The sequence below is a fragment of the Mangifera indica genome, chromosome 16, assembly GCF_011075055.1.
Source record: "Mangifera indica cultivar Alphonso chromosome 16, CATAS_Mindica_2.1, whole genome shotgun sequence".
In the NCBI taxonomy this organism is placed as follows: domain Eukaryota; kingdom Viridiplantae; phylum Streptophyta; class Magnoliopsida; order Sapindales; family Anacardiaceae; genus Mangifera; species Mangifera indica.
Genome location: NC_058152.1, coordinates 2,370,143 through 2,391,809, shown reverse-complemented (window position 1 = coordinate 2,391,809; position 21,667 = coordinate 2,370,143). Strand labels below are relative to the sequence as shown.

Here is a 21,667-nt window from a genome sequence, read left to right as displayed (position 1 = left end):
TCAAAATTAAAAAACTTTTAATTAAAAGTAAAATTATTAACTTTTAAAATCTAAGAGAGAAATTAATAAATTATATATATTTTAATTATTATTAAAATAATAATTTTGTTTTTTAATACTTTAATAAAAATTATATTATTAATAAAGTTTTAAATTATTAAATATTAATAAATATAAATTTAGGGTTACATCCAACCTTACGCAACGAAAGATTACATAAGTGGCCCTTACGTGGATCCTACTAAGAAAAGGCCGAAGTCGGCTCTTAGTCAACCAACCGAAACCAAATTGCACCCTGCTTTTTTCTCTTTTTCTTCGTTCTTATGATTATTTTTGGGATTTGAGAAAGGCTGTTGCTTCCTTTAATTTAATTGGCACAAAGATTTTTCAATTAGACTTTGTTTGACCTAATTTCATCCATTTTATGATAAATGTGGAATTTATTGTTGTAAATAATTTATGATAAAAAATTAACATTTTAATTTTGATGTTGTAGATATCTTAATTGGAAACATGAAGTATTTTGCTACTGCATGACTGAAATACAGTGTGAATTTAGTCTCCCCACAAAACACTTTTTAAAGTATTTTTCTTTGGAATGTTCTGTTTTTTTATTTTTTATTTTTTATAAAATAATTTAAATTAAAATTTTACAAATACAACAGAGATTATTAAAATTTATTTATATTATAGTTATTATTTTTTTATTATTTTAAAAATTAAGTTAAATTAATTGATTCAATCAAATTAACGAGAAAGAGATTTACAGTTCAATTCGATTATCATAAATCAATTAATTAATTTATAATTTGATTAAATCCGATCAAATCCTACAAACCAATCAAGTAAATTAAACCGGATTTGACTGACTTTTGCATTTTTTTAGTTTTTAAAGTTCCAACGATAGACCAAAAGGCCTCCAATTTCACGTGGTTAGCGAATGCCCAATCATCTCTCTCTTGAATCTAACATTTGTTTTTTTAATGTTTTTAACAATTTTGTCCTTTTGTCAATTTTGTCTTTTATAATATATATATATATATATATATATATATATAAAAAAATGTATTTGTCGTTCTCATCTATCATATTTTAAAATTAAAATTATATATGAAAATTAATACATAAATGATGAATTAAAATTATATATACAAACTTATACATATATAATAATATATTATAATATAATTGAATGATTTTAAATTAAAAATAAAATAATATTTAATTACATAATAATATGTTACTATTTGTGTATAAATTTATGTCTAATATTTACGTATAAATTTGTGTATTATTTTCTTATTTGTATAATTGAGTGTGAATTGTTTAATTAATTCTATTACTTATAATATAAAACTCCTACTAACTTTTAATATCTAAAGACACAAAACAACCTCGCATTTTTAATATGATCTTAAAAGCTATAAACTTTAATCCTTTGATTAGAAGATTATCTTATATCAATTATATATTTATGCACTTCATTATAATATCTCTATTGTTTATGAGATTTCTGACTTAAGATATTTTATTTCTCTAATTCGATTACTAGTGGTCTTGTTGTTTTTAATGAAAAACATAGATGTATTGCAATCATAGTTGATCATAATATGTCTAAAAATAAAGTTGATAATAGGTAGTTTGGAAATGTAATCCTTCACACTATCTAGGAAGCTGTCTCACAGCAAACTATAATTCAATGTACATGGTTGAAAATACTACAAATGACTACTTAATGTTTGTCTAAGCTATGATCTCTTCTTTGGCAAGCATAATAATATATAAGAGTGGATTTCATTTCATCTTTACAACCATCAACATGTGATCTTTGCAAGTATCTCATTATTTAGTTATAATCCAATGAACAAGACCGGGATTTGAGAGGTTTGGATTCAAAATTTTACAATTTTCCTTGGGTTTGAAAATGCTTTGGTTTGGTTGCCTTTTAAAATAATTTCTAAGTCAGACTAAATTATAGATCATATATATGTGTGTGTGTGTGTGTGTGTGTGTGTGTGTGTGTGTTCTTGACGGTGGTAAATTATGTGAAAGCAGAAATGAGTCATTTACAAACAAATTAAGCTTGCACTAAATACCAATTGGCAATGCTATCTACCTTTCTATGTACTAAATGGCTCATTCTTCGAATAATTATTTCCGAATCAGTGGTGTGATAAGGGAGGGTGAAAGTAAGAAGCCCTAATCGGACGGCGAAGCAAAATTTGCAGATCTTTAATCTCAGCCAAATGGTGAAGGAACAGGCCCTGCAACTGCATCTGATCTTTTAATACTTCCCATACCGCAGATAATGCATGGGCAGAAAACTTGGCCCCACAACGATCACATTCTTCGTATCCAATGGTAGACAGACGGCTAAGTGTGGCAGCACAGAATTGAGAGGGATCTTCCAATGGATCAATGGAGTTGTTGGTCAAACCCCTCTCGACACACATGTCGATCAGACTCGTCAATGCATCCCGCTTACTTGGAGGAGCTTTGGACAGAAGCAGCTCAAGCATCTGTTTGGCATATCAAAAATTCTGAACATCCATGTTCCGTTTAATGGCAGTTCGAATGCAATTTATTCGGTGCTTTGTCTGGAGAGATAGAGAACCCAAATGACGCGACAATCTCGCCATTTGTTCTTTTGCGTGATTGCACTAGGCCCTTGAACTTTCTGCAGTGGCGAAATTTCCTGCAGTGTAACCAAGTGATGGTCATGCCAATATATCATGTCCACATCACGTAAGAAAATCTACAACGTAGAAAACGACATTGGATGGCTGACATTAAAGTTTAAGAGATGGGTTAAATTAGAGAACTTTGATCTTCTACTTCCGTAGTATAAGGGTTTAAGAGATAGGCTAAAGCCTATTGTACGGCGAGAGTTGAGATGGGTATTTAAGGTAGTAATTAGGGCATGACGTTCCATGAAATGCTCCTGCATTTGTGCTTGACGTTGATGATAAGCTAAAATTCCAGATGAGCCCAAGGATGACAGCTTTTCCTTTAAAAAAGATGCTGCAAATCACTTCTACTATCAGCATAATCATACAACAGAGCACGATGACACGGCTAAAAAGTGTATGATAATTATTAAAAAAAAAAGAAAACAGGCGAGGATAATGGAGGCAAAGCATCACAAAAGGCTAAAGGGATTCTCTTCTTCCATTTAGAGCATTTAACAAATAGCACAACATGCGATTAATGAAAGAAATGGCAAAAGATATTTGAAAAAAATAAGTCCAGAATCTGGTGCAAGCAGAGTGTAAGATATCAAGATTAACCAGACAGATTTCCACTAATCCCACTGTAGATAATCAATTTTACGGCTCATGATGCTTCATTTTGGTGTTGCTCAAACTTCTTAGGACCGTGCCGACAGGACCCTTTATGTAGGACTGTGTTGTGGATTTTAGTTTTTTTGTAGGTTGGCCCGACGGCCTGCAACTGTATAAGCCTTGGGCTCAACATAGCCCATAGGCCTACGGCACCGAAGCTAGGCCGGGCATCTCTAATCCCGACTGTCCAAAATATTATAATTTTTCTATATTTCTACAGCCTTTTGTTTAGTCGTAGGTGAAGTGCACACATGCACTCCTTTTCTGCCCAGTCGCGGTCTGTTAATGTGGAATATAGCATATATTGGAATCTGGGAAGATTGTTATGAAGATTAATCAAAATGAAAAGGGAAAAGGAATAGGTGTCATGAGACTCATGACTCATGAATTACGAAATAAAATCTACATGGTTTAATAACAAAAAATAGATTTCCTTTCTGTTTTAAACTGGTTAGCTAAACAATTGACTTGTAATTAGACAGTTTCATGAAGTGTGCAAATATGGTTTCAGATTAATTAATAAATGAAAAGTAGCTCTAGTTTTAAATGACATGCCCAACACGGAGGCTGTGACCTGGAGCTGCAGGCCTGAAGCCATCTGCGTGTTTTGGAGGTGGACTTGTGAATTCCCCAACCAGTAACCTCGGAGTTGTAGGAGGCCGAGACACATCAGCGTTTGGAACTGCAACAGTGGTGTTCTCGTCACCGTGCAAGTTACTTTGAACCTTTTGGAATTTATTTTGTCTCTCTAACTTTAAATGTCTTCCCCTGATAAACTTCGAGTTTTTGGCAGAAAAATTAAAACGAGGACAAAATAAGGAAAGGTTAGCTTAATTTGAGCCATAGAGAGAAACGTTGGAAATAAGCGTTAATAACTGAGTGCTACGTACACGGTCAAGAAAGTAGGGAGGATTGTTACCTGGTGTTGTTGGTCGAAAACCGTCTTCGTACACTGTTGCAGAATCACCAAAACTCGAGGGTGGGAATATTGCTGACTGAAAATCTTCTTTAATCCCTACAGCATTCCTTTGTAAATCAATGCTTTTGCTGCAGGGCTCTGCTGTTTCTTCTTTCTCCGTGCACTTTAGCTACCTTCCTTCAGCCGAAAGAATGGGTTGGCTGGCTACTAGAGCAAGCAACAAAGATAAAACAAGTGGATGGGGACTTGAATTTAACACTTATGTTACCATGATCATCCAAGTTGCCCATTCATTAATTAAAATCAGGTGTGCATGTCGCCCAATTAAGTGAAACCGAATCCCATAAGAGACTTGACAACAGAGATCTACTACTTACAGTGTGGGTTCTTGTTTTGTTTATGCTATCTGCATCATAGTGACTTTTGTTGGTCGACAAAGATCTGCTATCATGCTTTAAATTCCAACTGTCCAATTTATTATATTTTTTTCTACTGTATTTCTTCTGCTTTCGGTTTCGTGGTTTCCAAAGTTGAAACATATCTGGCAAGGACAGTATTTTATTTTTGGAGCATAGATTGGAATCAGGGAAGCTTGCGTTATGAAGACTAATGTCCAAAAGGCAAGGAGAATGGAAGCAAACATTTGACAATGCACAGAAAGTAAGAATAGATGTAAAACTATGAATAAGTACTTCTAGCTTAAATACATTACTTATCCATCAAGAACCAAGCGCTTCACTTGCCTTCAGAAGTTCATAGATATGATATGACACCCAATATCAAAGTCTTGAGAGTGCTGGATAAAGCCCTTAAAATCTGTATTATTAGCATATTCAACTGTAAGACTTTGGGGTCTTTGATTGTTGATCTCTAACAGTTGGCCGACAACTGGCTTACTCCCATTTAAATTTTACTTTTTTTTTTTTTAATTCTCTCGTATGGTCTTTCAAAAATTTAATTCTCTCCCATTAAAATTTTTTTTAATTATTTTTTAAGTCAAAGATCTCGTCCATATTTATTGGATAAATAAATTTAGAGATAAACTTAGGAAACTTTTTTTTTTCAATCCGGATAACTCAAATACTTACCGATAATGTTTTCTTTTAAACATTTTTTTTAAACCGAAAATCTAATCCATATTTGTTGGACTGATAAACTTAAAGATAAACTTAAGTAAACATTTTTTTTTTTCAATTGGAGAGTCTATCTGTATTGGACAGGTCAACTCGGGGGCAAACTTGAGAAACTTTTGTATTTTAATTAGAGACTTTATTCGTATTTGTTGAACAGGTAAACCCAAGACGTAATAATTCAACTCATAACCACTGTACTAGATGAGTCAAAATTTTATAAGTATGATAGAGACTTAAACTCAAATTTTTACCATAAAAATTCTAATATTCTACTAATTTTATTAACTTTTAAGGTACATCCGAATTATTAAAATTAACCAAATTCATTAATTTTAAATTTTATATCATTTTTTTTTAAATCTTAAAAAATAATTTTTTTTGGTCAAGTTTTAAAAAATAACATACAATTATTGGGAAGAGAATAATTAAAATAAGGAGACCGAAATCAAACAATTAAATTAACACACTTGAATATAATATTTTAACACAAAACAACTAGATTGATTCTAAATTCGATGAAAGGTATTGTAAAATGAACAAAATTAATGTTTATAAAATAACATAAAATATATTTTTTATGTACTTTACAGTGGTAAACTATGTGAAAGGAGAAAAGAATGATTTACAAACAAATTAAGCTTGCACTATACACCAATTAGCAATGCTGTCTACCTTTCTATAGACTACATGGCTCATTCTTCGAATAATTATTTCCGAAATCAGTGGTATGGTATGGGAGGGTGAAAGTAAGAAGCCCTAATCGGACGATGAAGCAAAATTTGCAGATCTTCAATCTCAGCCAAATGGTGAAGTAACAGGCCCTGCAACTGCATCTGATCTTTTAATACTTCCCATACCGCAGATAATGCATCCCGGTGTTGAGAGCGCAGAAAACTTGGCCCCACAAAGATCACATACGTCGTATCCAATGGTAGATAGACGGCTAAGTGTGGCGGCACAAAATTGAGAGGGATCTTCCAATGGATCGATAGAATTGTTGGTCAAGCCCCTCTCAACACACATGTCGATCAAACTCCTCAACTCATCCCGTTTACTTGGAGGAGCTTTGGACAGAAGGAGCTCGAGCATCTGTTTGGCATATCCAAAATTCTGAACATCCATGTTCCGTTTGATGGCAGTTCGAATGCAATTTATCCGGTGCTTTGTCTGGAGAGATAGAGAGCCTAAATGACGCGATAATCTCGCCATTTCTTCTTTTGCACTGATTGCACTAGGCCCTTGAACTTTCTGCAGCCGTGCAATTTCCTGAAGTGTAACCAAGTGATAGTCATGCCACTATATCATGTCCACATCACATGAGAAAATCTACAGAGTACAAAACAATAAAAGGCACTATATCTATATCATAGAAGTAATATTTTTGCTCAAACATCTATTGTAAAGGGCTGGAGATTCTATTTTGGTTCATTAAAAATTTAGAGAATTTATTTTATTAGTTTCGTGAACTAATAGATCCAACAAAAAGAATTAAACACCAGCAAAGTGCTTTTCTGCAGATACTAGGCTTTGGGAGATACAATTCATTCTACTGAATTCTTTTGAAAATATAATAAAAAATAAGTACCTGCAGAAGAGTGACAGCTATCTTGTACTGTGCACAGATGTTTGCTTGAGCTTTTACATCAGCACCTCGAGACTGATCCTTAGCTAATGCAAGGAAAGCTTCGTCAAAACAGGATAGTGCATCTGGAAGTTGATTCTGCTCAAGGTGAGCAAGACCACTCTTGAAACATACTGGAGCAGCGGCCCCGTGAGGAACCTGTATGAGAATAAGCCGTCATGAACGGGACTAGGAAAATAAATATTAAATAAGTTTACCAGACAAGAGATATTGAAAGCAGTCACTAGACTAGACAGATAGATTGGAAAATGTCAATTGGGGGTAAAAGGCAAACTTCTCAAACCTTCTCCCCATAGTTGCTACTTATACAAAGGAATAAAGAGATTTAAAAAATGAAATAGAACTTGAACATCGGATTATTGTACAACCATTGCCCACATGTTTCTTCTGTCTTCTTCTAATCAATTTTCATCTCAAAATAGCGGGTGATGAAGCGAATTTGAAGTTTACAGACACTATTCCACATGAAGTATAAAGAGTATTTAGAAAACTTCATTGTGAAAATTTTAGATATCCTTCCTACTTTAACCTACCTTCCCCATTTTGCTATGCTACACAACATAAACCAAACTAAGGACCTTTACTACCAAATTTTATAACCGAGTTGTATTCACCCAACACATGTCAACTCTTCCATAAAAAACTGGATTACAGTAATGAAGAAAATAAGCATACGGTGAAGCTCAAAATCGAAATAAGATATGCAAACATAAAATGGTGCTGATCTTTTTAAAACTAGATGCAACATTAATATTGCAACGACCAGCACAAGAAATTTCCCTGCCAAAAGAGGGATAAAGGAAAAGTAAAGCATGAAACTAGACAGACGACAAATATACTCACCTGTCCAGGGCGTACTGATGCTGGTGGAGAAACTGGACGGGTAGTGGTGGGTTTTCCAGAATCAGGAACTCCAAGGGCACTGAGATCAAGAGGCTGCGCGGAAGGTGGGACCTGAGTAGCTTGAAACTGAGGTTGAGAAAGGAAAGGAGCCTGCCCAGAAGATTGTGGTGGAACACCACCATCTGGAAGTCCAATGGACTCAACTGGAATAGCATGTTGTTGAAGAGCTTGTGGGGGAACAACACCACCAGCGAGACTGATATCAGTGGGAGATGAACTTGCCTGGTTAGGTGTTACCTTGCCACTTTCAATGCCTCTAGCAGCTTGTTCATATTTTGCAAGATAAGAAGTTCCAGGAAGAGGCAGAGAGGCAGCAACTTGAAGTGACGAAATTGTATTCTGGAAAAAATCTTCGGGAATAGGTTGAGATGGAGCTCCTGTACCTGCAGCCATAGGAGCTGGCTGTGATACTGATGGAGGTTGTGCCCAAGATTCAGTACCAAATGGGTCAACAGCAGCAGAAACTGTAGGTGCGGCTGCACTTCCACTGGTAACAGGAGAAGGTTGGAATAAAATCTGACCAAGGTCCTGAGATCCAATACTTACTGACTTAGACCTCATAGGTGGGCCCAACCCATCACCAAGTTTAAACTGCTTCGTAGCTTCTTTAATCCTATTGACATCTACTGTAGCAGACTCAATAGGCTTATCTCGTATTCTAATTTGTAATTTTTTGGCTTTTGATGCTCCCTCCTCGTCACTGCTGCTACCATCAGCAGTCGCACCATACATTGTTTTCTTAAATTCTTCTTCAGCTTTAGCCTGTTCATCAGCAGCAGTGGAACCAGCATATTGACCGGTAAGTGTTTCCAGACCCATCAATGAACTGACCTTGGAATCACCATCAGGTGCTCCCTTTGATTTAATAGACACAGAATTAGCTAAAGGAGTGTGAAGTCCATTAGGTTTATTGTCAGCTCCTGCAGGCATGAAAGGTTTAACCAAGCTTGTTTCTGTCACTTCGACAATATTGCCTCTTCCCTTGATTGAACCCAGGTAAACACCAATATGATCAGAAATAATAGATGGTATGGGACCATCATCATTCCTCATATACGGCACCACTTCTGCAGCCAGCTCCCACTGAGGTATACTCTTCAAGTTAGTAGGAGTTTTGATTTCCCAGTTCCCACCACCCCATTCAGGTCCTTTTGGAACCATACTCTCCGCAGCAAAGTTGGCAAAAATGCCTTGTGTCCATCCAGTAGAGCGGACTCTCAAAATCCTTTCACAATATCGCCTTAACTCTGAATTAGCTCCCTCTTCTTCCATTCTTTCAGCAAGACGGCGCATTGCACTCGGATTAAGGTGGCATATGAACATATCAAGCACGCTTTCATAGTCTGCTATAACTTCAAAAGTTTCTTTGGCACTGTCAAACTGCCCATACCTTCAGTTTCAAAATTCAAGGTCATCAACGAAAAAACAGGATGAAGACTATATTGCTACGAGTAAGCTGGTTAAAAAGATGAACATCAAACACCGAGCATAAAATAATTATATTCTGCTAAAACATCATAATATATTTTAGTACATATGTAGTGAAATATGCACAGAGAAAACACAGGTTCAGATTTCGGCATTTAATTTAAAATTTTCAAAAGCTATATGTCCAAATTTGTCTAAATGATAAATTATACATACAACCGAACATTCAAATACTCCATTGAACTTGGTAACAAAAACATATTTTTAAGCAGGACATCGGGAACAAAAGAGAATGATAAAAGCCAATTATTTTCTCATGAGATGAAAATTTGGGTTTAGAAATGAGGTAGAAAATGAAAGATCGCAGGTTCTTAAAAATTTACATATATAATATTTAGTTCTTAAGCCTGAACATGAATATCCAACTTTCTCAGTGTGGTAAAACATCTGAAGCATCAACAAGAATATGCTTACTTTATACAGGCATATCCCAATTGCCGAAAGCGATGGAATAAATGCGAGGTTGGAGGACATTTTGGATAATCCCTAGAGCGCAAAAACTCATCTTTCAGAACAGATAGTGCAGTAGAAAACCGGAGAGCTTTAATTGCATATATGCCCCGCAACACCTAAATTATTTCTCCACGGGTGAGAAACTACACTTGATTTGTAAAACATAAAACATAAGGCATCATCATTTCTCACCTGAGTGAACTGTGGTCCAGCTTGAGATAATGATACAGCAAGGTCTCCACAGACAGGAGGACCTTTGGCAAGAATATCAAGAGACCGGGGAGTTATACGCAAGCTGTCAAATCTTTATCAGAAAAAAATGCCAGTGATGTCAGGTATTCTATAGATCTATTTGATATAATAAAATGCGTTTTACAAAAACTTATCATGTCCAAGAGAAAGAGAAAAGAAAACCTTGATGTTATTTGATACAATATTTCAGATAGATCAAGCTTCTGCTCAAAATATTGTTGCATTGTCGCAAACCCAATAAGAAGAGGTTCAAGAAGCCCAACAAGACAACTCTTAACCTCAAAACCTTTCTTTTGTTTGGGACTGATATCTGTTGGGTTTACGATCAATAAGCGATCATTTAGAGCACCAGCCAAAACTGCAAGGAGGAATTTCAACTCAGCATCTCAGCATAATAATGCAATGAAAAGTTGCAACTGATGTTCTTTATATATCACAGTCACACTATAGATGACACCAGGCTGTTCAAGCATACAATACAAGACAAGCTATACCTGAATTTGGCATACTGATTGAGAGAATGGTCCTAACTTTCCCATCCCAGCCTAGCACACTAATTGCAGTAGCTGTAGAAAATAGAAGCGCTGGCCCAACCCACAAGAGGGATCTATAGTGCACATAAGTTAAGTGCTCAAATAAAACATATGATCTTGTCATACAAGTATATGTGCAAAACAGAGAAGAAAAGGCAGGGTTAAAGAGAGTAAGGAGACAAATTTTCATGCTAAGTTACTCTGAATCTTCTGTACATATATGTAAATATATATCATCAATAAGGTCTAGCAAAAAAATTATTCCGATTAAGGATATTGAAGGAAGTCCTTTATCAAATTTTGTGGAACTGCTTGCCAAAATGTCAAGATCAGCCGAAACTATAAGTACTCTTTGAGTAGTTAAAATTCCTGCAACATAGCCTCTCTGAGTCTCTTGCCAATGTACCTGTTGAAGTTGAAAAATTCCAAGGTTTCATAAGACAAATATAGATCATCTGCACAATTTATTCAAGGGTACAAGTATCACATAAAACAGATCCACAAATGATGAAGAATGCATACATATATAATAACTCTACAAATAAGATAATGAATTGACTAAAATATCATAAAATGCCATTAATCCGACTCTCAGATTTTAACTCAAAAGGTTACTGAGAAAAAACATATCTCATTCACAGGACAAGACGATTTTACATATGTTACCAGGGGTTAGTTGAGAATCAGGATATAACATTTTGCTTCAAAAATTTAGGTGAGACAATCCACTAGATACTCATGTTTCTGCATACATTGAAGAGGGTTAAAAGGGCCTCAGAGAAAGGCTTTAATCTCTGTTCCCTTGCTCTCTTTTGTTTTTCCATTCAAAAGTCAGTTAAATATAATCGAGATAAATCATAGTTTTGCAGATTCTGTTATAAATTGAAAGTTCAGCTGTCGCTATTATGGCATACCAAGGTTCATTCTAGATAAATTGATTGTGATGAAATATATGACTAACAAGAGAAAATGCTAAATTTTATTATGTTGGCTACATGTTTTTATACATAAATGCTTCTCAAAGTAGGCCTTAATCTCCTGTTGCTTTAGTGTTTCACTTGAAGCCCTTATCTTTTTATTCCTTCATCCTAGTTCAATATGAACAGAAATAGCATAAGATATACAATTCTTTGTTATTCACATTCAACATATTTCTATGAATGCACATGCCATTATGCATAACACAGAACCATTGCATACTGGCATGATATTGCTTAATGATATCACCCAAAATTTTAACTCAATTCTTTCCAACTAGTCCAGAATTTTCCCCAGCTCCACTCCGATATTGAAAGGGGTATTTTAATGACTGGGTTCTGGGGATTAAAAGAATCCTTCAAGTAAAACCTTAATTAGTTAGCATAATTTGCTTCATTTACATTAACATTTATCAACAAATGTGTACCAGAAGCAAAATGATGGACTGGACAGGTTACTGTGTCAAACACCTAACTTGTAGCACTACAAAATTTCATAGGCAAATAATAGTTTCCTAGATCTGCAGTAGAGCAAGCTGGTTTAGTTGATAAAGTCAGTTGTTAACACACAAAATGACATGAGGCTGAATTGTTCTAACACCAAGGCAGAGGGATTAAGAAAATCCTTCAAGAAAACCTTAATTAGTTAGCATAATTTGCTTCATGTTACATTAACATTTATCAACAAATGTGCACCAGAAGCAAAATGATGGACTGGACAGGTTACTGTGTCAAACACCTAATGTGTAGTGATACAAAATTTCGTAGGCAAATAACACTTTTCCACATCTGCAGTAGAGCAAGCTAGTTTAGTTAAAAAGGCAGTTGTTAACACAAAAATGACATGAGGCTAAATTGTTCTGACACTAAGGCAGGAGGATTAAGAATTTGCAGAGCATGCCAAGAATAGCAGTTGCATCTAACTGTGAAGCTCATGGACCTAATGGATCTCCAGAGAACCAAAAAGAGGACCCAACTATATTTAAAATTACTCCAGACATTCAAAAATCATGCACTAAGAAAAGAATATAGGAGACTCTATGCCTTCACCATTATCCTTCAATTTGTGAACTTAGTCCTAACTATTGAAGAGTTGAACTAATTACCTGAAGCACAGTTTCATTAACTTTCAACTTGATAGACTTTTTCCCTTTGGTTTTTGTTGGTATATAATGACCATCTGAAGTTGAAAGGCGGTATCCTTGAATCAACTTTGCTGACCCAATTTGATTACCATTACATGCAAAAATCAAAGTTGAATCTACAACAACAGGAAAAGCTGATCAGCAAGATGTATTACCATTGCTATTGCTATTTATTTATAGGATCTTATTTTCACAAGCACCTATTGGAGAGGAAAAGATGCGATCAACTTCACTTTCAAACATAAACTGCACAGGACCTCGAACAGAACCAACATTGGAATCTGCTGATGGGTTCCTTTCATCATCTTCTTGTGAGCCCACCCCCAGAAGAATGTATAAAGCCAATCCAGTCTTGTCTTCATCAAGAATTGCAAATTGATTTTCATTGGGCCCGATAAATGCTGCATCTCGTCCTGCAAAACTCCGTACTTGTCATCAGCCTCATGCCCAAGTAATTCTTTAGCTCTGATATGCACATGCACAACAATTGAAGGACATGTTTAAGAAGCAGAAGTACCTTTGACAGTGCTACTTTTACTGTTGGCTAACTGGGAATCAACATTTTCTCGATAGAGGACAACCTCATTTGTAGCACCACTGAACTCATAAACAACTAGAAAAAGCTGTTGTTTTTTACTGTAAACCATGTACTTTGGATAATATTCCACATTGCTTGGAATCTGAAACCAGAATTTATCATGAGGGACAGTGCAGCACCCAATTTCAAGTAAAAAAGAATCCAGTTCAACATTACCGAAGTGTAAAGTTTCTTGTAGATACTATCAACTCCAGAACAGAGATTATATGCCATTATATTTAAGCCATCTAAATAAAAGGCCCTGACAGGATAATGAAGAACCCGGTTCTCTCTATTGAAGAAATTGAGCTCCAAATGAAATGGCTGCCAATGAACCAAAGCCATCATCGTACACAACCTTACACAATGTAACCACTTATATAACAATAAGTTTAAATCTTCAAAACTGAGCTACCTGACAAACAGGAATGTCTTTCAGTGGATGTTTAGTGTCCAGAATAGTGATGAGAGGCAGCCGAGATATTGGAGCACTTTTGGCATGACCTTCCATGAAATGCTATAACAAACACATCAAAAAGGAAAGATAAATACAAGAGTTAAGATCCCAAAGGGTAAAGGTTTGAAGTGCATTCTTGATTGAGTTGCAGCTATATAGTATAACTTTCGTATCCCAAGCAATGTCATACTATTTAATGATTCTTCATCTCACTGCCTCGTTCATGTGGCAAATTGGCAATCCCAAATTAATTTTATATCACTTGAAATACAAATCAAGAATATTAATTATTTTCATTATAAATGAGCCACAAACTGAAATGTTAAATTAAGCAAATAAATGTAAACTTGGCCTAAAGAAAATTATGGAGATCAGTCACCTCTTACTCATTTTTTTCTATTGACTTAATACATTTCCAACAGCTAATATTACATTTGACGGGCATTATTAACGTGCTCTGAGAATGATTCATCATTGATCACCACAATTTAAAGTTTTTTTAATTGAAAAGTCCACGGCTTGTGTCAAAATTTCTGCAGAAGTAAAAACCATTGATCCTAGCACTATAAACATTTATGACAATGATGAATAAGAAAGCGGCATACACTATAAAGAAAGGCCTTCCTTGCAATATCTGCAATCGTCAAGTGATTGTGGCTGTAAGATCAGAAAATAGTCAACTACCAGAGTAGTCAATGATAGCAAGTTTATAGTTAGTACTGAAGGAATAGTAAAAAATCCAATCTTCATAATGATTAAGTTCCATTATTCAATTATTTTATTCAAACAACAGTCATCGAAACAATAGTTTTGAACTCACCCCTTCAGATGATGCTCTTGCAATTGTGCTTGAAGTTGATGATCAGCTAAAATTCCAGATGAGCCCATGGATGACAGCTTTTCCTTTAAAAAAGATGCTGCAAATCACGTCTGCTATCAGCATAATCATATAACAGAGGACGATGACACAACTAAAAATTGTATGATAATAAAAAAAAAAAATAAAACAGAATAGGAACATGGAGGCAAAACACCACAAAAGGCTAAAGGGATTCTCTTCTTCCATTCAGAGTATTTAACAAATAGCACAACATGCAATTAATGAAAGGAATGGCAAAAGATATTTGAAAAAAATAAGTCCAGATTCTGGTCCAAGCAGAGTATAAGATATCAATATTAACCAGACAGATTTCCACAAATCCCACTGTAGATAATCAATTTTATGACTCATGATGCTTCATTTTGGTGTCGCTCAAATTTCATAGTGCTAACAGCGTTAGTTGTTGCATCCATTGGCTATTATTTTTATCATCTAGATCCTAGAGTTTAAACCATCAGGAAAGAGAAGAGAGAGACAAAGCAGTGGTATAGGAGCAAATGTTATACTGCAGTTGAAAGACTTAGATAGCATAACCTTGATGAATTGCATTGTCCAAATTATAAACTCTCATGAAAGTTGACCAAGTTAATGTTTCAACACATAATATAGAGTACTGGAAGTGAAAATGCTAATCTTTAGTAATCCCAAAATGCAATAAATTAGTAAACTTGATAATCAGAATGGATCATCAACCACATAAAGAGCAGACAAGAATAATGATATCCAGATATGTCAAGAAGATGAAAAAAATCACAAAATAATGAAAATGACTGGTTACATAAAATGCTATGAAACATTAAAATCCAGATTCAAATAAAAATTCACCTGAAGATCCCCTTGCACTTTGCAAGACAGCAAAGAGCTGTTTCCTTCCTTCCCTAGCGTATGCAGCCCTATTCTTAATATTGTCACCAACCGTCAAATTCTGAATTACCAAAAAAAAGAAAGCCAGTCTCTCAGTTCAGACATCTAACTGATAGTATATAAGTAAATATCATGGAGGAAGTGCTCATAACCGCAAACAATAGAGCTGCTAAATTTAATTTTGGGTGAACTTCTATAGCTCTAACTCGTGGTAAGGGATAAACTGCTTCTCCACCTTGCTGGGATAGAATTCGAGGGATATCTATTGATTCAATTGCTGCAAAAAAAAATTAAGAAATATGTCAACCAGTGCAGCAACCATTACCTTTATATTACAAGAATATGTGAAAAATGGATACAACCAAAGGGACCATATCATACAGGTACATTCTCATTCATGTACACATTTGTAGGTTTGCACATTCACTTATGTCATTCACAACATATCATGCATAGTAATTTTTACATAGTACAAAAAGATTTCATAAGAGGCAAATTTTAAAAAATAAAAATATAGAATGCCAAGTCATGCTCAAACACAGAGCCAACATTCTCAGGATTGTGACAGAAATTCTTTTAGGGTAAAAGTAGAAATTAGCTTACAGGCAAGCTCAAAAAAATTTGCTTGCATAGGAGGTCTATTAGGATTAAGCATCACTCTTGTTTTCCAAACTTGAAGAGAACCATCCTTGGAAAGCGTGAGAACTAAATGCAACAAAGGAAGCCAATCAACTGAGATTATTGGTTGGGAACCCACTTGTGTACTGCAATTACTCAAAGAATAAACCACTTGATGTTAAGTCCATGACAACAGAAGCAATAACAACAAAAGAGATTGCCGGAGCAAGAAAGAAAAACAGTAACTAATTTACACAGGTTGACATCATATATCTAAACAAAATTAGCACAACTTTTATAAGTTTCAATATACATATATATACACATCACATAAACTTGACACAATCCTTTCAAGCATGTCTACTAAAATTGCCTGTCTACCCATCACTGTAGTTATTAACACATCCAAATAAAATGACCCCAAGCACTAAGAAAAATGTTTGTTGCAAACCTGGCGGCATTATCAAAATCGGAAAAAAGCATAGATGCATGTCAATTGTAATATAGGCAATTTAACTCACAATATGTTAGGCCAAAACTACATAATAGCTCTAGATATAGCAAACTAAACTCACTGCTACATTTGTGACGTCAACCTGATTAAAAAATTGCTATATAATACAGTAGTTTCAAATTTTTCCCCTGTACAGTAGTGACATCTAGTAGTGATTCAAGCTAACACATTTAAAACTCATTATGCAGCAATTATAAAGGCCTCGCATCCACTAAAAATAAAGTTAGTTCAATTTACATAAAGCATGTTAGTATCTCTACACTAATAATAAAGTTGGTTCAATTCTGAAATGCTCTCAAACTCTTGGTAGCAAAACATAAGCCATGAAGATGGCTTCAAAATTCCTTTTTTAGAGAGTTAACAAAACAGTCAATTTCCAAGTTAATTAATATGGGAATTAGAAAAATAAGAAACCCAATTGATTACTAGGTAAGCTCCAACAAGAATCCAGACCTTTGTTAAATTATTATCATATTTAAAAGTAGCAAGTTCTAACTAGTAGATGTACTAATTATACTGATTTTCTTTGCTGCATTGATATATAATTCATTAAAAGAATGCGAAGAGAACATAACCCAAGTATATAAAGAAATATAAAATGGAACACCGTTGAACAAAAATGAAGAAAGAAAGGAAGCAACATGAAACGGTAAAATTCAATGAATTCTAAAAGAATAAGTAGAGGAGCTAAAATACTCCACCAGGTAAATTTTATTGTATATAGCTATATCTCTTTTTTTTTTTTCCTTTATTAACACTTCACAATTCATTCAAGCCTACAATAACTTTCTATCAAGATGCAAAACAAGCAAGATGAAAAGAAAAGGAGAGAGAACAGTGGAAGAAATCATGTTCACTAAACTATTGGTTAACCCAAAAACAACAAACCACTAATTACTTACATTCCAATCATAGTAGGTCTCTCTGTTGATACATCCCATGCTAAAAGCAGACCTCGCCTATCACCAATAAAAATCCATTCCAATGTTGGGTGAAAAGCAAATGCACCAGCACCAATAAGTTTAATTGTATTATCAACTGCAATGAAAACAAAACAAAGCAAAAAAGGTCATCTGCTGTTCAGCAAGAAACTGATACATATCCAAGAGCCTATAAAAGGAAGCAAGCATCTCATCTCACATTGTAATGTGTAATGAACGGCATATGTATGAATGTTGTATGCTCGGATCAAACCATCTGCATAAGCTACATACTGGGAACAGATAAAGAAGTCAAACAAACAATTAGAAGAAAGTCCCCTAACTAAGAATGGCAAGAAAATTGAATCTATTATTAAGTTGTGATACATGTCCACTGACTAGGACAAAATGCATAGCATCGTGAATCGGTTCAAACCCAATTATCTGATAACTGAAATTACGATTCAATTGATTGTTCTGTTTAAGATCCCATCTAACTGTTTCAATCATTACAAATCAAAGTAATCTGAAAATAATCTGTCATTGTCAGTCTGAAGAATAATATAACAATATATTACACAATACATACAGAAGTCTTAACATTTGAGGTTGACTCACCAACAATTTTAAAATTTTGACGATCTTCTACAGTAAGGTTTTAAAAACAATTCATATCTTGGCGGAATTCATAACTCCAAAATTTCCCTTCTATGTAAAAGTTTTGATGATAACAAAAGATACTGGAAATATAAGTTTTAAATAATTTAACATTCATTACAATCTTGAGACTATAGGAGATCTCTTTCAACTTAAGGTACTCTTAATACGACTTTGTAAATGCAAGAACCATTTTAAAAGAGCAAACAGTTCTTTCTTTTCTTCTTAAAAGAAGCTACACCATCAACAAATGTCACATAATGGAATTTTCACACTCATAATAATATTAAAAAATCTCAAACCTAACATTTAGCTCCACTCCCAAGTCTCAAAAGACCATGCACATAAAGAACTTTAAATTTCGCATAAAATTAAGAGAAAGGGGCACCAATAGTCTAGCAGAAGTTGCAGATTATCCATGAGCATCTTAACTCCTAGTAATTCAAATAGACATTCGATCAAGAATTCTCCTAATAATTATGTTTGATGATGAAAAGCAATAAAATTGAAAGATTTTGATTCATCTCATTTGATAAATGCAAATAAGTTACACGCTAAATATCTTAAACAAGAAATTAGTCCCCATGTCTCCTATTAGTAGCTTGGAAAAAACTATACTAAACTTAAAGCTTGATAATGATATAGGAAAAAAACTCAATTTATAACAGAATGAAATAATTATATTAATATATTGAAAATTCAATAAGTCAAAATCTTTATTGATCCACCAAATATATATACATCTTATTGAATGGATCAGGATTATCTTGATGCATTTACTGCTCTACCCGTGACCAAAATCACAAAGAAACAAATATATTACCAGTACTGGTAGACGGGGATGGCAAGCTAGATTAACAATTGGCTTCTTCAAGTCTGTCTTTATTTTTGTAGGAGCCCTTCCTCCTTCAACAGTTCCAACAACTTTAAACAAAAAATTAAAAATTAAAAATTGATATAATGACATCTATGGAAGACTAGAGACAAATTAAAAGAGTAAAGCCTAAAAGCATACTGACCAGTTACACTCATCCTCCTGTGAAAACCAAAAAATGCAACCGGTTGGAGAGGTGTCAATGCAAGATGAACTTCTGTATCAATGGAAATTTTTTCCGATTTCTTTTCAGGTGAATGCAGCACAAAAGTTTGCTCAGTGTCAAAATCGCAGGACCTAATTGTACAATCCTACGGTAACCAAAAATTACAACAAAAGTTACTGATATTTGTTTTAGAATAAACAACAGAGAACTTTCACAAATCGTGACATCAACAAAGAACTCAAATTTAAATACAAGGCCGAAACCTCAAGAACAGCGACAACAGCATGGCTGCTGGTAGGACAATAAGCCATGCGAACAGGAGGTGAACCAATGTCAATAGAAGCAATCTTGCATCCAGTTAAAGTATCAAATTCTGCTCACACGAAAAATCAAACATCAAATTCGAATTCAATATGAATTGGAACTCTAGAAATCGATAAATTAAATGAAATTACCAGTGATGTAGGTTCCGATAGCCACGGAGATGAGCGCCTGATTATGGTGAAACGCAGCGGCATGTGGCTGCAACGGTTTGTTATCGCCGCGACCGACGTGGCGTAGATCTAGGTGCTGAACTGTGGACCACTCCATTTTACCGTTCTCTTCTGTTTCACCTTAAAACATTACTACACAATGTAAATACAAGAACTTAAAAAGAAAGCTAATTCAGATCAGAGAGAAACAGAAATGAATCTGATCTAACTTGATATAATGAAATTTAAGTTGTTTATGCTAACTGATTGATATCCTACGTGAAAATGCAGCTTATTGAATCGTAAAGAGAAGAAGATTGATGGCAAGAACAATGAGACAGATCACGAACACCGAACAGAAAGCAGAGCTGCATGGAGAAAGAAATACTGGAACTTGCGTAATTGATTGAGTCCCCATTTATTTTTTATTTTTTTAATGAAGAGTTGAGGCAACTACGAGCCCAGCCCAGTTGAGTTAATTGTGGACTTTGATTGACTAGTATCGGAACATTTCGGTCCGGTACCTCAAGCTGATCTGATTTGTTCGTTTGGTATAGTACCGAATTAACGGAATAGAAATTGTTAACTCTACTCACGGCCACGGGCATCGGAAAGCAACCGCGTTCATAAACTCAGCTAATTTTAATGCATTTGTCATTTTACTTAGAGAAATTAGGATCCTGTCAAAGTGGTCCTTGGAAATTGGCATGCCAAAAGATAAGTGAAAACAATTTAAGAAACAGAATTCAATAATTGAAGATGGATCTTATGGAGGACCCATCAAGGATTCAGTTGCCCCAGATTCTTCAAATCGAATTTTAATTTCTTTTCTGGGTGATTATGTTAAAATTTTCAGATTCAATAAATCCTATCTTATTTATTAGGCCAAAGTATTTATCCCACTCAAAGTATGCTATTTTAGAAAATTCTCTTAACTTTAAAAGCTCATTTATTAGTATAAGTCTATCAATTTTAAAATAAAATTGTTATTTTACTTATAATATTAAAAATAAATAAATTTAATCTTTTTTTCCCCTAAAACACTAAAACCAAACAATTTCCCTATAGGCTAAATTTAAAAAAAAAATATTTTCCCTCTTAGAGTTTAGTTTTTAATTCTTAGCAATACCTTCGATATCATCATTGATAGTTTCTCCCTTCCAATGCTTTTTCTTCTTCCAGCGATATATCTCTCAATATCTTTCTCTCCTCCAATCGACTATTCAAATCAAGAAGTCAAAATTCTTTATCTTCCTCAACAAAGACGAAGGATCTCTTTAATGGGGAAGATAAAGAATTTCGTCTTCTCAACTTAAATAGCCGACGGAGGAGGGAGAGATGCTAAGAGAGACACCATCGACGAAGGAGGAAGTGTTGAGGAGAGAGAGATTGTCGGCAATAGTGCCAAAAATGTTGTTGACAATTGAAAATTAAACCCTAAGAGAAAATATTATTTTTTAAAATTTGATATAAAAAAAATTATTAATTTTTATGCTTTAAGAAAAAAAATCTTAAAAGGATAATATTTTATTAATTTTAATTGTTCATAAATGAGTAAATAGATTTTTTAAGATTAAAGGGTAGGAATATAAAAAGTAGCATACTTTTGGTGGGAGAAAGTCCTTCGGCCTATTTATGTCCACGGGTGGCTAGGCTCCATTCATGTAACTGGTATGGCATTTCCTGAAGAAGAATATTGGTAGCACGAGGTGAAAATGACCATTCGCCTTATAAAATAATTAAAGTGCAAAAATTAAGTGTGTCTGAAGAATACTACAGTGGTTAGTGGTAATTAAGCAACCAATTAATTATAATTTTTTGAATCGGATAGTTACCATATCAGTCCGAAAAGCTAGGCCTAGTTCTCTGATTATCAAAAAT

At 34.4% G+C, this 21,667-nt stretch overlaps 1 protein-coding gene across 5 annotated transcripts; it reads right to left on the bottom strand.

Annotated features, from left to right (window-relative positions):
- Positions 1–2,148: 2,148 nt before the first annotated feature.
- LOC123199208 lies at positions 2,149–20,420 on the bottom strand. Of its 5 annotated transcripts, XM_044614117.1 has the most exons (26): positions 20,066–20,420; positions 19,769–19,927; positions 19,577–19,686; positions 19,293–19,458; positions 19,097–19,197; positions 17,837–17,909; positions 17,599–17,734; positions 16,168–16,328; positions 15,717–15,841; positions 15,526–15,625; positions 14,641–14,737; positions 14,426–14,477; positions 13,779–13,880; positions 13,541–13,687; positions 13,304–13,466; positions 12,987–13,199; positions 12,748–12,902; positions 10,942–11,070; positions 10,626–10,743; positions 10,294–10,489; positions 10,072–10,183; positions 9,841–9,995; positions 7,879–9,328; positions 6,979–7,173; positions 6,232–6,659; positions 2,149–2,281 (listed from the first exon to the last, which is right to left on the bottom strand). In XM_044614117.1, exons 2-26 carry the CDS (start codon positions 19,902–19,904, stop codon positions 2,239–2,241), a joined length of 4,863 nt encoding a protein of 1,620 aa, XP_044470052.1. In that variant the 5' UTR covers positions 19,905–19,927; positions 20,066–20,420; the 3' UTR covers positions 2,149–2,238. The 5 variants fall into 5 exon arrangements, with proteins under 5 accessions (XP_044470052.1, XP_044470050.1, XP_044470048.1 ...); XM_044614115.1 differs by lacking the exon at positions 2,149–2,281 and having other exon boundaries at positions 5,868–6,659; positions 20,051–20,418; XM_044614113.1 differs by lacking the exon at positions 2,149–2,281 and having other exon boundaries at positions 5,868–6,659; positions 19,769–19,939; positions 20,066–20,418.
- Positions 20,421–21,667: the final 1,247 nt, after the last annotated feature.